A 15,277-nucleotide genomic window follows, 5' to 3' on the forward strand; every position below is an offset into this window, starting at 1 on the left:
GTTAAAGACACCTGTAAATTATTGGTTTCCTTTTGTCCACGATATTATACATTTTTTGGGTCTTCGGGTCGTTGTATTTACCCAGTAATACTTTTATTTACATTAATATCTATTTGACCAAATTAATATTATCAACAAGAAGCGCTAAACCTACAAGGGCCATACAGCGGGACCAAATTAATAACCTCTACAAATGTTATAACAAATTGTCTTCCATCAAATTATTTTTAGAAATAATAATAAGTTATTTTATGGCTATCCGAAGTGTCCTGTATAACCAGGTTTTTTTCTATAATCTATATCAATAATATGTTATTTACTGTACCAATAGTAAAAAATTCTTTGTAAATATATTTTGGTTCACAAGAGTCAACAACAACAGGATTTTCGGGAGCCTAGACTCTGAATTATCTGGCTAGACCAGTTGCTGTGATAAGATTAGGTTGTCTTTCACCAACATCAAGGAACCTTTCCTGAGGGGCCAGGAGAGTAGATTATTATTATAATCAAAAAGAAGCGCTAAGCCACAAGGGCTATACAGCAGGAGAGTAGAAATAATCAAGATCCCAGGACCCAAATGTATTCTAACATGTCCTAGTGTTTACCTGCCTTGGAAATAAATGGTATAAAATACCGACACAATGGAAATATGAACACATATGCAGTATAATGTGATCCTTTATTGACTACGTTTCGCCCACACAGTGGGCTTTTTCAAGTCACAAACAGATCTACCTGGGGTGGAAGGTACGTGAGTATTTATAGTCAGGTTCAGAATGTTGAGGTCAGGTGGAGAATGCTGCATCTGATGATGTACCGAGTGGGGTTATAGAGTCTAAAATCTTGGGTAGCTTGGAAGGGAGATTGGATAAGTTTGTGAGCAGACCTTCTACAGTGTTCTTCCATTCCTGTGTTATGTGGGATAGCGATGAAGAAGTTTCTTGGCAAGTGGTTCAGCTATGTTATAGAAGCCACTATTCTTACCTGGAGTTTACCTGGAGAGAGTTCCGGGGGTCAACGCCCCCGCGGCCCGGTCTGAGACCAGGCCTCCTGGTGGATCAGAGCCTGATCAACCAGGCTGTTGCTGCTGGCTGCACGCAAACCAACATACGAGCTACAGCCCGGCTGATCCGGAACTGACTTTAGGTGCTTGTCCAGTGCCAGCTTGAAGACTGCCAGGGGTCTGTTGGTAATCCCCCTTATGTGTGTGCTGGGAGGCAGTTGAACAGTCTCGGGCCCCTGACACTTATTGTATGGTCTCTTAACGTGCTAGTGACACCCCTGCTTTTCACTGGGGGGATGGTGCATCGTCTGCCAAGTCTTTTGCTTTCGTAATGAGTGATTTTCGTGTGCAAGTTCGGTACTAGTCCCTCTAGGATTTTCCAGGTGTATATAATCATGTATCTCTCCCTCCTGCGTTCCAGGGAATACAGGTTTAGGAACCTCAAGCGCTCCCAATAATTGAGGTGTTTTATCTCCGTTATGCGCGCCGTGAAAGTTCTCTGTACATTTTCTAGGTCGGCAATTTCACCTGCCTTGAAAGGTGCTGTTAGTGTGCAGCAATATTCCAGCCTAGATAGAACAAGTGACCTGAAGAGTGTCATCATGGGCTTGGCCTCCCTAGTTTTGAAGGTTCTCATTATCCATCCTGTCATTTTTCTAGCAGATGCGATTGATACAATGTTATGGTCCTTGAAGGTGAGATCCTCCGACATGATCACTCCCAGGTCTTTGACGTTGGTGTTTCGCTCTATTTTGTGGCCAGAATTTGTTTTGTACTCTGATGACGATTTAATTTCCTCATGTTTACCATATCTGAGTAATTGAAATTTCTCATCGTTGAACTTCATATTGTTTTCTGCAGCCCACTGAAAGATTTGGTTGATGTCTGCCTGGAGCTTTGCAGTGTCTGCAATGGAAGACACTGTCATGCAGATTCGGGTGTCATCTGCAAAGGAAGACACGGTGCTGTGGCTGACATCCTTGTCTATGTCGGATATAAGGATGAGGATATAGAAATAAGTGATGATTCCAGGATTCTTCGGTATTGAGTGTTGTCTTCTGTGGCGATAAGTCTTGAGTTTCTGTAGTTTATCAAGTGGTTGTGTGAATTACGGTGTTGTACACAGGCATTCCTTGTGTCGTCAGACCTGCTTGCGTATTGGTGTTCTGAAATACGTGTTTGTAGGTCCCTTGATGTTTCGCCCACGTATAATTTGTTGCAGTCATTACAAGGGATTATGTATACCCCTGCAGAGGGTGGAAGCTTGTCGTGTCTATCACTGGTAATGTCTTTGATGATCGTGGTTGTGGAGGTAGATACTTGGAATGAAGTAAGAGAGAGAGGTATTGGAAAAGATGTTGGAAACGTGTTTGGCAATGGAGTTGGTGGGGAGGACTATGTATCTCTTCTCGGCAGTGTCTTCTCTGGGTGTGTTGAAGATGTTTAATGCCCGCCGTCTGCAGTCTCTGATGAAGTGACGAGGATAGTGCAGTTTAGAAAATACTTGTTCAATTATAGTGCATTCTTCTTCAAGGAACTCATTGCTGCAGATTCTGAGTGCACGCAGGAAGAAGCCTATAATTACACCACGTTTAGTTTTGGTGTCGTGGTGAGAGTAGAAGTGGAGAAGATCGTTTTGGTTGGTGGGTTTTCGATAGACTTTAAAACGAAGTTCGTGGTCAGCTTTGCAGAGCAGAACATCAAGGAAAGGAAGAGTGTTGTCGACTTCTTCAAGTGTGAACTGGATTGAAGGCTCGACCTGGTTGAGCTTGTCTTGGAGAGCTTGGACGTTGAAGCGTTTAGGAGTTATGAGGAGAATGTCGTCAACATAACGGAGCCAGGTGACAGACGAAGGAATAATGGTGGAGAAACGTTCGGCTTCTAGATGTTCCATGCATAAGTTCGCCAGGACCGCACTGAGTGGCGAACCCATGGGTAGCCCAAAAGTCTGCTGAAAGAGGTGATTTTCGAAAAAGAAACACGTAAAGCCAACACATAGTTCAACAAGGTCGATGAAATCGCTGGCTGGAATGGGAAGATCAAGTGAATCGTCAATTTTCCTGCGCAAGAGATCGATGGCTTGTGTAGTAGGTACTTTGGTGAATAGGGAAGTCACGTCAAGGCTGGAAAGTTTCTTGTTCCTGATGTTGATGTTGCGAATGCGATTGAGAAGATCACCCGAGTGTTTGAGATGTGCTAGACTGATAGTGCCCAAGAGTTTAGAGAGGTGTTTTGCGAGAATTCCTGAGAGCTGGTGGGGAGCACTGCCTATTCCCGAGGATATGGGCCTCAGTGGGATACCAGGCTTTTGAGTTTTTGGCAGGCCGTACATTTTGGCAGGTCTGGGGTTGCTGGGCATGGTGTGCAGAAGTTTCTTTCCTTGTTCTGAGCCCCTCAGAATGCGGCGAGTCCTTTGAAGGACTCGCTCCGTTATGTTGACGACATTCTCCTCATAACTCCTAAATGCTTCAACGTTCAAGCTCTCCAAGACAAGCTCAACCAGGTCGAGCCTTCAATCCAGTTCACACTTGAAGAAGTCGACAACACTCTTCCTTTCCTTGATGTTCTGCTCTGCAAAGCTGACCACGAACTTCGTTTTAAAGTCTATCGAAAACCCACCAACCAAAACGATCTTCTCCACTTCTACTCTCACCACGACACCAAAACTAAACGTGGTGTAATTATAGGCTTCTTCCTGCGTGCACTCAGAATCTGCAGCAATGAGTTTCTTGAAGAAGAATGCACGATAATTAAACAAGTATTTTCTAAACTCCACTATCCTCGTCACTTCATCAGAGACTGCAGACGGCGGGCATTAAACATCTTCAACACACCCAGAGAAGACACTGCCGAGAAGAGATACATAGTCCTCCCCACCAACTACATTGCCAAACACGTTTCCAACTTCTTTTCCAATACCTCATTCCAAGTATCTACCTCCACAACCACGACCATCAAGGACATTACCAGTGATAGACAGGACAAGCTTTCACCATCTGCAGGGGTATACATAATCCCTTGTAATGAGTGCAACAAATTATACGTGGGCAAAACATCAAGGGACCTCCAAACACGTATTTCAGAACACCATTACGCAAGCAGGTCTGACGACACAAGGAATGCCTGTGTACAACACCGTAATTCACACAACCACTTGATAAACTACAGAAACTCAAGACTTATCGCCACAGAAGACAACACTCAATACCGAAGAATCCTGGAATCATCACTTATTTCTATATCCGACAACTTCAACCAGAATAGTGGCTTCTATAACATAGCTGAACCACTTGCCAAGAAACTTCTTCATCGCTATCCCACATAAGAACACAGGAATGGAAGAACACTGCAGAAGGTCTACTCACAAACTTATCCAATCTCCTTTCCAAGCTACCCAAGATTTTAGACTCTATAACCCCACTCGGTACATCAGATGCAGCATTCTCCACCTGACCTCAACATTCTGAACCTGACTATAAATACTCACGTACCTTCCACCCCAGGTAGATCTGTTTGTGACTTGAAAAAGCCCACTGTGTGGGCGAAACGTAGTCAATGAAGGATCACATTATACTGCATATATGTTTATATTTCCGTTTACCTGCCTTTCTAAACCAATTTGATGATATCTAACAGCAAGGTTTATACCACATTCAGGTATACTTCACCAGGTATAACAGATTAGCAATACTAATCTGTTATACCCGACATGTATCGGATGTGAAAATTTAGATATCTGCGGATGCAAGTGTGAATGAGGATGTGTCTTACTTATTTTGTGGATGTGGATGTAAAAAATTGTGTGGATGTTCTGCGGATGTTGATGCGGATGCTCCATGGATGTTGATGCGGATGTTGATGCAGACGCTCCATGGATGTTGATGCGGATGTAAGAAATTGTGCAGATGTTGATGCTGATGTTCTGCGGATGTTGATGCGGATGTTACACGGATGCGGATATCCGGTGCATCACTAATTAGCATATTCACCAGGATTAATGAAGGCTGTCCGTGGAATTTGTTTTTATTTCTGTATCAGCTGGTTCTTGGTTATACTGTTGTTTATATTAAACCTCGTTGATGAAGCGAAGTCTGGTAGAACCTACATCAGGTTCTGAACCTGCATCAGATTCTGAACTTACACCAGGTTCTGAACCTGCATCAGATTCTGAACCTACACCAGGTTCTGAACCTACACCAGGTTCTGAACCTGCATCTGATTCTGAACTTACACCAGGTTCTGAACCTACACCAGGTTCTGAACCTACACCAGGTTCTGAACCTGCATCTGATTCTGAACTTACACCAGGTTCTGAACCTACACCATGTTCTGAACCTACACCAGGTTCTGAACCTACACCAGGATCTGAACCTACACCAGGTTTTGAACCTACACCAGGATCTGAACCTACACCAGGTTCTGAACCTGCACCAAATCCTGAACCTACACCAGGCTCTGAACCTACACCAGGATCTGAACCTACACCAGGTTCTGAACCTACACCAGGATCTGAACCTACACCAGGTTTTGAACCTACACCAGGATCTGAACCTACACCAGGTTCTGAACCTGCACCAAATCCTGAACCTACACCAGGCTCTGAACCTACACCAGGATCTGAACCTACACCAGGTTCTGAACCTACACCAGGATCTGAACCTACACCAGGTTTTGAACCTACACTAGGATCTGAACCTACGCCAGGTTCTGAACCTGCACCAAATCCTGAACCTACACCAGGCTCTGAACCTACACCAGGATCTGAACCTACACCAGGTTCTGAACCTGCACCAAATCCTGAACCTACACCTGGTTCCAAACCTGCACCAGATCCTGAACCTACACCAGGTTCCAAACCTGCACCAGATCCTGAACCTACACCAGGTTCCAAACCTGCACCAGATCCTGAACCTACACCAGGTTCTGAACCTACACCAAATCCTGAACCTACACCAGGTTCCGAACCTGCACCAGATCCTGAACCTACACCAGGTTCCAAACCTGCACCAGATCCTGAACCTACACCAGGTTCTGAACCTGCACCAGATCCTGAACCTACAACAGGTTCTGAACCTACACCAGATCCTGAACCTACACCAGGTTCTGAACCTGCACCAAATCCTGAACCTACACCAGGTTCTGAACCTACACCAGATCCTGAACCTACACCAGGTTCTGAACCTGCACCAAATCCTGAACCTACACCAGGTTCCAAACCTGCACCAGATCCTGAACCTACACCAGGTTCCAAACCTGCACCAGATCCTGAACCTACACCAGGTTCCAAACCTGCACCAGATCCTGAACCTACACCAGGTTCCAAACCTGCACCAGATCCTGAACCTACACCAGGTTCTGAACCTGCACCAGATCCTGAACCTACACCAGGTTCCAAACCTGCACCAGATCCTGAACCTACACCAGGTTCTGAACCTGCACCAGATCCTGAACCTACACCAGGTTCTGAGCCTGTTAAAATAGGTTTCCAGCCAACAGTAACTTAGGGCCTAGGTCTATAGGCCTATTCTATGCACATAATTAGCATAATACCAACATTTAACAATGCTATAAGTTGGCTTTAACATTTAACATTTAACAATAACATGGCAAAAATATTTACATACATAATTTCTTACGTGGACCCTCGAATTTAGTCGTGCCTTTTCTGTATGCAAAACTGTTTTTATTATCTATAAAATGTATTTTTTGTTAATATTTCCCATAGGAAATATTGTAAATACAATTAAACCATTCCAGACACCCAAAAATATTAAAAAAAATACATTTTATTGATAATAAATATATTTTTGAATACAGAAAAGGCAGGACTAAATTCGAGGGTTCACTGTATAGTAGACCCTCGAATTTAGTAGTGCCATTTCTGTACGCTAAACTATTTTTTTTTATCTATAAAAAATATTTTTTGTTAATATTTCCCATAGGAAATAATGTAAATACAATCAAATCATTCCAGACGCCCAACAATATTAACAAAAAATACATTTTATTGATAAAAATAGTTTTGCATACAGAAAAGGCAGGACTAAATTCGAGGGTCCACTGTACTTAGTTTACGTGGAGAACTTTGTGTCTTAGTAAAGATCTTAAATCAGGGATCCCTAATCTTTTTATGATTACAGGAACAGCCTGGTTGAGCAGGCTCTCATCCACCATGGGACCTGGTCATGGACCAGACCGCGGGGGCGTTGACCCCCGGAACAATCTCCTGGTATACTCTCTTCACCAGTCAGTTGTTAGCTTAATGTTTTTATTATGTACCCTATACCCATCCTGTGGGTGGTATCAAAGAGATTACAGAGGTACAGTGGGTCCAGGGACTACACCTCAACATTACAGAGGTACATAATGGGTCCAGGGACTGTACCTCAACACTACAGAGGTACATAATGGGTCCAGGGACTGTACCTCAACATTACAGAGGAACATAATGGGTCCAGGGACTGTACCTCAACATTACAGAGGTACATAATGGATCCAGGGACTGCACCTCAACATTACAGAGGTACATAATGGGTCCAGGGACTGCACCTCAACATTACAGAGGTACATAATGGGTCCAGGGACTGCACCTCAACATTACAGAGGTACATAATGGGTCCAGGGACTGCACCTCAACATTACAGAGGTACATAATGGGTCCAGGGACTGTACCTCAACATTACAGAGGTACATAATGGATCCAGGGACTGCACCTCAACATTACAGAGGTACATAATGGGTCCAGGGACTGTACCTCAACACTACAGAGGTACATATGGGGCACACAGTTGTGATAGCAGAACACGTTACAGAGGTAACAAATCATTTACACAGTCACACCTGATCACAATTGAAACGAGTTACTAATGCAAGACAGGAAATTACTGTCATAACCAGTCTTATTAGGTACCAGTATGAGTTTACCAGTCTTATTAGGTACCAGCATGAGTTTACCAGTCTTATTAGGTACCAGTATGAGTTTACCAGTCTTATTAGTTACCAGTGCTATTAGGTACCAGTATGAGCTCACCAGTGCTATTAGGTACCAGTATGAGCTCACCAGTGCTATTAGGTACCAGCATGAGCTCACCAGTGCTATTAGGTACCAGTATGAGCTCACCAGTGCTATTAGGTACCAGTATGAGCTCACCAGTGCTATTAGGTACCAGTATGACCTCACCAGTGCTATTCTAGTATACCAATTATGCCCTTAACTTCATATTTATGAAGCCACTGGATGGAGAAACGTCTACAATCAACATACCCAGATGTTGATGAAATTAAGACACATGTGCAACTCTTGGGTATCTTAAAGATACCCAAGAGTTGCACATGTGTCTAATTTATCAATATGTACAGAAGATGAGGTAATCAGTCCCTCATCAGACACATGTTACACATGTGTCTGATTCGTCATGTTGAGGGTATTGAATACCCTACTTATGCACCGTCCAGCTCAGTGGGAAGCAGACATTCTGCATGGTAATAACTCATAAAAGCTAAGCAGTGTGGCTTCTGCTGGAGTTTACCAGGGTTTCCCTCCAGGATGCGACGCCTTATAGTCTTGTTCGCCTTATAGTCTTGTTCGCCTTATAGTCTTGTTCGCCTTATAGTCTTGTTCGCCTTATAGTCTTGTTCGCCTTATAGTCTTGTTTGCCTTATAGTCTTGTTCGTCTTATAGTCTTGTTCGCCTTATAGTCTTGTTCGCCTTATAGTCTTGTTCCCCTTATAGTCTTGTTCGCCTTATAGTCTTGTTTGCCTTATAGTCTTGTTCGCCTTATAGTCTTGTTCGCCTTATAGTCTTGTTTGCCTTATAGTCTTGTTCGCCTTATAGTCTTGTTTGCCTTATAGTCTTGTTCGCCTTATAGTCTTGTAATATCCTGGTAGGTTGTAATAAAGTTGGTAGAATTACCGACAATATGTAAAGTAAAAGGACACAAATGCAACTAAGGTGACATTTATTGTGGCAACGTTTTGCTCTCCAGGAGCTTTATCAAGCCATTACCAATGGGTTGATAAAGCTCCTGGAGAGCGAAACGTTGCCACAATAAATGTCACATTAGTTGCACTTGTGTCCTTTTACTTTACATCCTGGTAGGTGAAGAGTGTCAGGTGACTCGTCCATGTCTCGTCCTTCCCATGATGCCACCCACAGCAGTCTTCTAACACCTAAGTTCTTGAAAGTTTAGACACATGCAACATCTGGATATCTTTATTGTAGATGTTTCGCCATCCAGTGGCTTTGTCAATACTGGATGGCGAAACGTCTACAATAAAGATACCCAGATGTTGCATGTGTCTAAGCTTTCATATTGTCGGTATTTTATACCTTTCTTGCACACCCTAAGTTCTTATTTACAACCAGGTGAAAAGGTGGCAGAAGGTGTGAGAAGACTCTTGTCCTGTCCAGGTGGATGTGTGGAACAGTCTTCCGAGTGAGGTGATAGAGGCTAGGACCCTGGGTAGCTTTAAAAAGAGATTGGGCAAATATATCAGTGGTGGTTTTGATAAGAACCTGCTTTATATGGGCCAGAAGGCCTTCGGCAGTGTTTCTTCATTCTTATGGAGGAAGATGAGATCTTTAGAAGACAGAGGATCGTCTTCTGGTTAAGTGACCAACTGGTTTAGGTCTCCCCCACTGTAAGAACAAGCTTTTATGTGAGGAAGTGGGCGTGAGTGTGGGCGTGGGCGGTGGTGTTGGTATGGGCGTGGTGCCTGGAGAGCCACTTCTCGACCAGTTACGTGATGATCTACGTTCTCTGAAAAAAATAAAATTTTAATGTGACTGATGAAGTACGACTCGACTAACATTTACAAGTTCCTTAACTATAATGGATACTGAAGCTAAAACCTTGGGTAGCTTCAAATTTAAGTTCGATAAATACATAAGCGAGAGGTAAGACACACAGGCAACAGTTACGTGACTTTATTCCAAAACGTTTCGCCTACACAGTAGGGTTCTTCAGTCGAATACAGAAAGTAGGCAGGAGCAGTGAAGACGATGTAATCAGTCCATCACCCTTGAAGTCGTAGATTTGAGGTTGTCAGTCCCTCAGCCTGGAGAAATTCTGTTCCAAAGTCTGGAACTAACTGAAGATCAAGCGACAGTGTTGAGACTTAAATACTGTAAAGTAAAAGGACACAAGTGTAACTAATGTGACATTTTATTGTGGCAACGTTTCGCTCTCCAGGAGCTTTGTCAAGCCGTTAAGACTTAAATACTGTGGGAAGGAGAGGTGCAGAGTAGTAGTAGTGAGAATGTAGCCACTGAGAGGTCACGTCCCTCTCAGATCAAACAATTCTCACTTGAAAAAGTTATCCAAGGTATTTTCTGTACCAAGATACCATTGTGACACTTATGCAGCATATGGGAATCTTTATTCAGGAAACGTTTCGCCACACAGTGGCTTCATCAGTCCAATACAAAGAGGAAGGCGTAAGGAGAGGAGGAGAATGAGGTAATCAGTCCCTCAACCTGGAGTCGACTCCAGGTTGAGGGACTGATTACCTCATTCTCCTCCTCTCCTTACGCCTTCCTCTTTGTATTGGACTGATGAAACCACTGTGTGGCGAAACGTTTCCTGAATAAAGATTCCCATATGCTGCATAAGTGTCTCAATCTTCAACTTGTCGGTTTTTCAAACCATTCATCACAAGATACCATTGTGTTGCAGTGTCTGACAGGGTGAATATCAAATCTACGACTTCCAGGGTGATGGACGGATTACACCGTCTTCACTGCTCCTGCCTACTTCCTGTACTCGACTGAAGAAGCCTACTGTGTAGTTTGCTTGGAGTTTACATGGAGAGAGTTCCGGGGGTCAACGCCCCCGTGGCCTGGTCTGTGACCAGGCCTCGTAGGCGAAACGTTTCGGAATAAAGTTGCCTAAATGTTGTGCAAGACAGGTATGCAATGCCGACAAGATGAAAGTTAAGACACTTGTGCAACATCTGGTTATCTTATTGTAAACGTTTCGCCATCCAGTGGCTTTATCAATACAGATTCTTGGACATAACTGGAAGACAGTAGGACTATGTACAGAAGATGAGGTAATCAGTCCCTCAGCCTTGGAGGTGGTGTTCACAGCACCGTGGTTGCAGAGATTCTGAAGCACAGGTAAGGAGACTGGTGCTTATATAGGTGTCAGTGGATAGGGACGTGTAGCAGACGAGGACATAGTTACTGGTAGGTGGGATTCCCCAGTGGAAGTAAGTCCTTCCCAAATTGATGGGTTAGTTGTAGAAGTCGTGAAGAAGGTCATGTAAATGTAATCTGAACCAAGATACCATGATGTTGTAGTGCCTGACAAGTTGTGCAAGACAGGTATGCAATACCGACAAGATGAAAGTTAAGACACTTGTGCCACTGGATTTACCTGGAGTTTACCTGGAGAGAGTTCCGGGGGTCAACGCCCCCGCGGCCCGGTCTGTGACCAGGCCTCCTGGTGGATCAGAGCCTGATCATTTCCCGAAATGAGCCTAAATACCTTCCATCCCCTCCCTCCATAGGTGCTGTATAATCCCTACAGGTTTAGCGCTTCCCATAATAGAAAAAGACAGAATAACGTACAGTCTGACACCAGTGTTGACAGCTAGTTCATTCAGGTGTGTAACGAAGGCCTGGGGCAAAGTAGCAGCGTTGGGCACTACCCTCATGTCTCCAACCACGCCCAGGTGGGCACGACCCAAGTACGACGCCACGCACACGGACAACACTGTCAGGGAGAATGAGTTAGAATTTAAAGATTTTGATTTCTTCGCAATGTGTGAATACAACTGTGATTTGTTAAATACAATAAAAATTACTAATATGTTTGGGCATTTGCATGGTGATAAGACTTTATAAATGACATGAATCACAAATAGATGAAGTCACTAAGGTCCTAAGACCCGAATATTGACAATAAAATGGCCAGGTGTTTTTAATTATTAATGAAAAATGACACACTTGTGAAAAATCTGGGAATTTTCAGTGAGAATTAGTCTCATTCCCCAACCTGTCTAAGATTTTAAATCATTCACATCACGTTATTAGTCAAAACTAAGTGTACATGTGTCTGGCGTATCATAACCAAGAAGGGTTATGATACGTAAGACACATGTGAAACAGTTAGGTATCTTTATTCCGAAATGTTTCACTTACATAGACTTCTTCAGTCTAGGACACAAGAGCTAGCAGCAGCAGTAGACGATGTCACCAGTCCATCAGCCTAGATGAACATCAAAATGGTATACAATACCGACAGGTTGGTAGTTAAGACACATAGGCAACAGTTAGGCAACTTTATTCCGAAACGTTTCGCCTACACAGTAGGCTTCTTCAGTCTAATACAGAAAGTAGGCAGGAACAGTAGAGATGTGAAGACGATGTAATCAGTCCATCACCCTTGAAGTCGTAGAATTTGAGGTTGTCAGTCCCTCAGCCTGGAGAAGTTCAGTTCCATGGAACTATGGACTATGGAACTGAACTTCTCCAGGCTGAGGGACTGACAACCTCAAATTCTACGACTTCAAGGGTGATGGACTGATTACATCGTCTTCACATCTCTACTGTTCCTGCCTACTTTCTGTATTCAACTGAAGAAGCCTACTGTGTAGGCGAAACGTTCCATTAGCCTTGAAGACAGTTTTGAGGTGGTCAGTCTCCAGGTTGAGGGACTGACCACTTCAAAACTGTCTTCAAGGCTGATGGACTGATTACATTCTCTTCACATCTGTACTACTTCTCTGTTACTGACGTTACTATATAAGCGCCAGGCTCCTTACTTCTGCTTCAGAATCTCCACGACTACAGTGCTCTTCGCACCTACTCCAAGGTCGAGGGACTGATTACCTCATCTTCTGTATATAGTCCTACTGTCTTCAAGTTATGTCCTGGAATTTGTATTGATAAAGCCACTGGATGGCGAAACGTCTACAATAAAGATACCCAGATGTTGCACGTGTCTTAATTTCATCTTGTCGGTATTATATATCATTCTTGCACAACTTTTCTGTACTCGACTGAAGACATCTACTGTGTAGGCGAAACGCTTCAATAATAATACCTAACTGTTGCAGATGTGTCTTATCAACCTGTCATAGTGTATACCATTCTCATATTTACGTGGTGGAGGCTTGATCCTCCGTCTGTTGAGCGCCAGGCAGAGGAAGGTAATCCTTCCTATTTAAAATCATCTATATATCTCAGATTGATAATAATATGTCTTACCAGCGCCATCCTGCGGGGGTCTCCAGTAGAAGATATTCAGGAGGTCATGTCCCCAGAGGTTGATGGGGTGGGAGGGTCCTGCTAGGTTGGACATGAGGATAGGATATCGAGCTGAGAGAGCTCGGAACACCCACCCCAGCAGAGTCTCCGGCAGGAAGTATGCTACATTCCTCACCAGCCACACGGAGGCCAGGTAACGCTCGGGGTAGGCATGAATTTTCTGCATGGAGTCTCTCACGGTGTGTAGGGCTGTGGAGGAATCAGTGGCACCTGTGGGGAGTGCCAGGGTGACCAGACCTGGCGTGCGAGCAGTGCCACGACTCTCCGCCCACCGTTGTGAGTACACTGGTAATGTACAACAGACTTCGTCAGGAAGAGGCAGCCCCATCACACGCAGATAGTCCCGCACTGCACCAGCAGAAGCCGTTAGCAGTACCTCCGTCAGCGTGGCTCCAGTGACGCCTCGCACACCCCTGGCAGTGCTCAGAGGAACTGGGTCACTCCATGCTACAGCCATACCACCAGTCTGCCTCACACCCCTGGGTGACAGTGTTCTTCGGCGACGTCCTAAGCACCCCACAAGGGGCGTCACCCCACGTATACTGAGAGCCTCCTCCAGTACCAGACGTGGTAGTGTAACAAAGGCTCGTATCATCCAATACACCTCCACCACAGCATCTATCACAATAATACACTCCTCTGTAGCACGTACCTTTGCCATCCAGCAACACAAAATACTGCACCACACTGAGAGTGTCCCAGGCAACTTAAACACCCACACAGTACACCACAGCAACACACCTAACACCCAGGACACACACCAGATACACACATGGATGACAGACTTTATGTTGAAGGATTCCTTTGTGGTTACCCACAGTGATCCAAGACACCTGTTAAGTTTTCCGCTCAGTTTGGAAACGAGGGTAAAGCAAGCAGTCACAGCCCGGGCTATCAGTGCTGGGAGGTCTTCAGGGCCTACCTTATAGGCAGCCTGCACAGCCTCCTCCACCAGTGCCATCATGGTGGAGCGACAAGCGTGCCACCACACCCTACAAACCACGCAAACACTGAGAGCACTTGTGGAGGTCAGAGTGCGGGCCATATTGAGAAAGCGGACGGTTGAAGCAGGAGAAGCAAGAAGGGTGAGGTCTCGGGTAGCTGGATGCCTCCAGGGGTCAGGGTAGGCTGTCACCAGCAAATCAGGAAGTGTTAGTTTGGATGCCAGTAGGTGGTGGGCACGTGCAACTACCCAAGTCTCACCACATTCCCCATCACAGGTAACTATCACTGTCACCCGCCAGGGTGGAAGGTCCCGGGACAGAGGTTCACTCACCGCCTCACTCACACACTCCTGCAATAAGATCATCTTCAATAAGGAGACGGAGGATCTAGGGAATTGGATCTGTGCTCCAGTTGGATCTGTGCTCCAGTTCCCTGAATTAAGCCTGAATGCCTTCCATCCCCCCATAGGCGCTGTATAATCCTACGGGTTTAGTGCTTCCCCCTTGATTATAATAATAATAATAATAATAATAATCGTATATTACATATAAATCTCCACATAGTACACAACCCGCAGATAGGAGAAAGAAGTATACGTCAACTAGTCAATGGTCGATAAATTAGACACATGTGCAACTCTTGGGTATCTTTATTGAGGAAACGTTTCGCCACACAGTGGCTTCATCAGGCCATACAAAGGAGAATCTTGAAGAACAGGAGGAGAATGAGGTAATCAGTCCCTCAACCTTGAGTCGATGTGGTCAGTCCATCAATCTTAAATACAATACGGCATAAGCGTGGAGAAGGAGCTTATAAACCGTAGGCAGGAGAGGTGCAGCAGTCGATTGATGGACTGACCACATCGACTCAAGGCTGAGGGACTGATTACCTCATTCTCCTCCTGTTCTTCAAGTTTCTCCTTTGTATGGACTGATGAAGCCACTGTGTGGCGAAACGTTTCCTCAATAAAGATACCCAAGAGTTGCACATGTGTCTAATTTATCAACGTGTCGATTCTCTGAACCATTCATCTACAAATATGTTAGGTTAAAGGACTT

General features: G+C 44.5%; 1 protein-coding gene across 2 annotated transcripts in view; it reads right to left on the bottom strand.

Annotated features, from left to right (window-relative positions):
• Positions 1–9,067: 9,067 nt before the first annotated feature.
• LOC128705015 (uncharacterized) overlaps positions 9,068–15,277 on the bottom strand; it is a 62,855-nt gene continuing 56,645 nt past the window's right edge. The window contains exons 5-7 of one of the 2 annotated variants that reach the window (XM_070105127.1): positions 13,215–14,568; positions 11,574–11,718; positions 9,068–9,762 (exon numbers count right to left, since the gene is read on the bottom strand). In XM_070105127.1, coding sequence (XP_069961228.1) covers positions 9,585–9,762; positions 11,574–11,718; positions 13,215–14,568 — 1,677 coding nt within the window. In that variant the 3' untranslated portion in view covers positions 9,068–9,584. The remainder of the gene's footprint in view (positions 9,763–11,573; positions 11,719–13,214; positions 14,569–15,277) is intronic. The other variant, XM_070105126.1, reaches the window with a different exon arrangement.

Source organism: Cherax quadricarinatus, chromosome 97 (genome assembly GCF_038502225.1).
Source record: "Cherax quadricarinatus isolate ZL_2023a chromosome 97, ASM3850222v1, whole genome shotgun sequence".
Lineage (NCBI taxonomy): Eukaryota > Metazoa > Arthropoda > Malacostraca > Decapoda > Parastacidae > Cherax > Cherax quadricarinatus.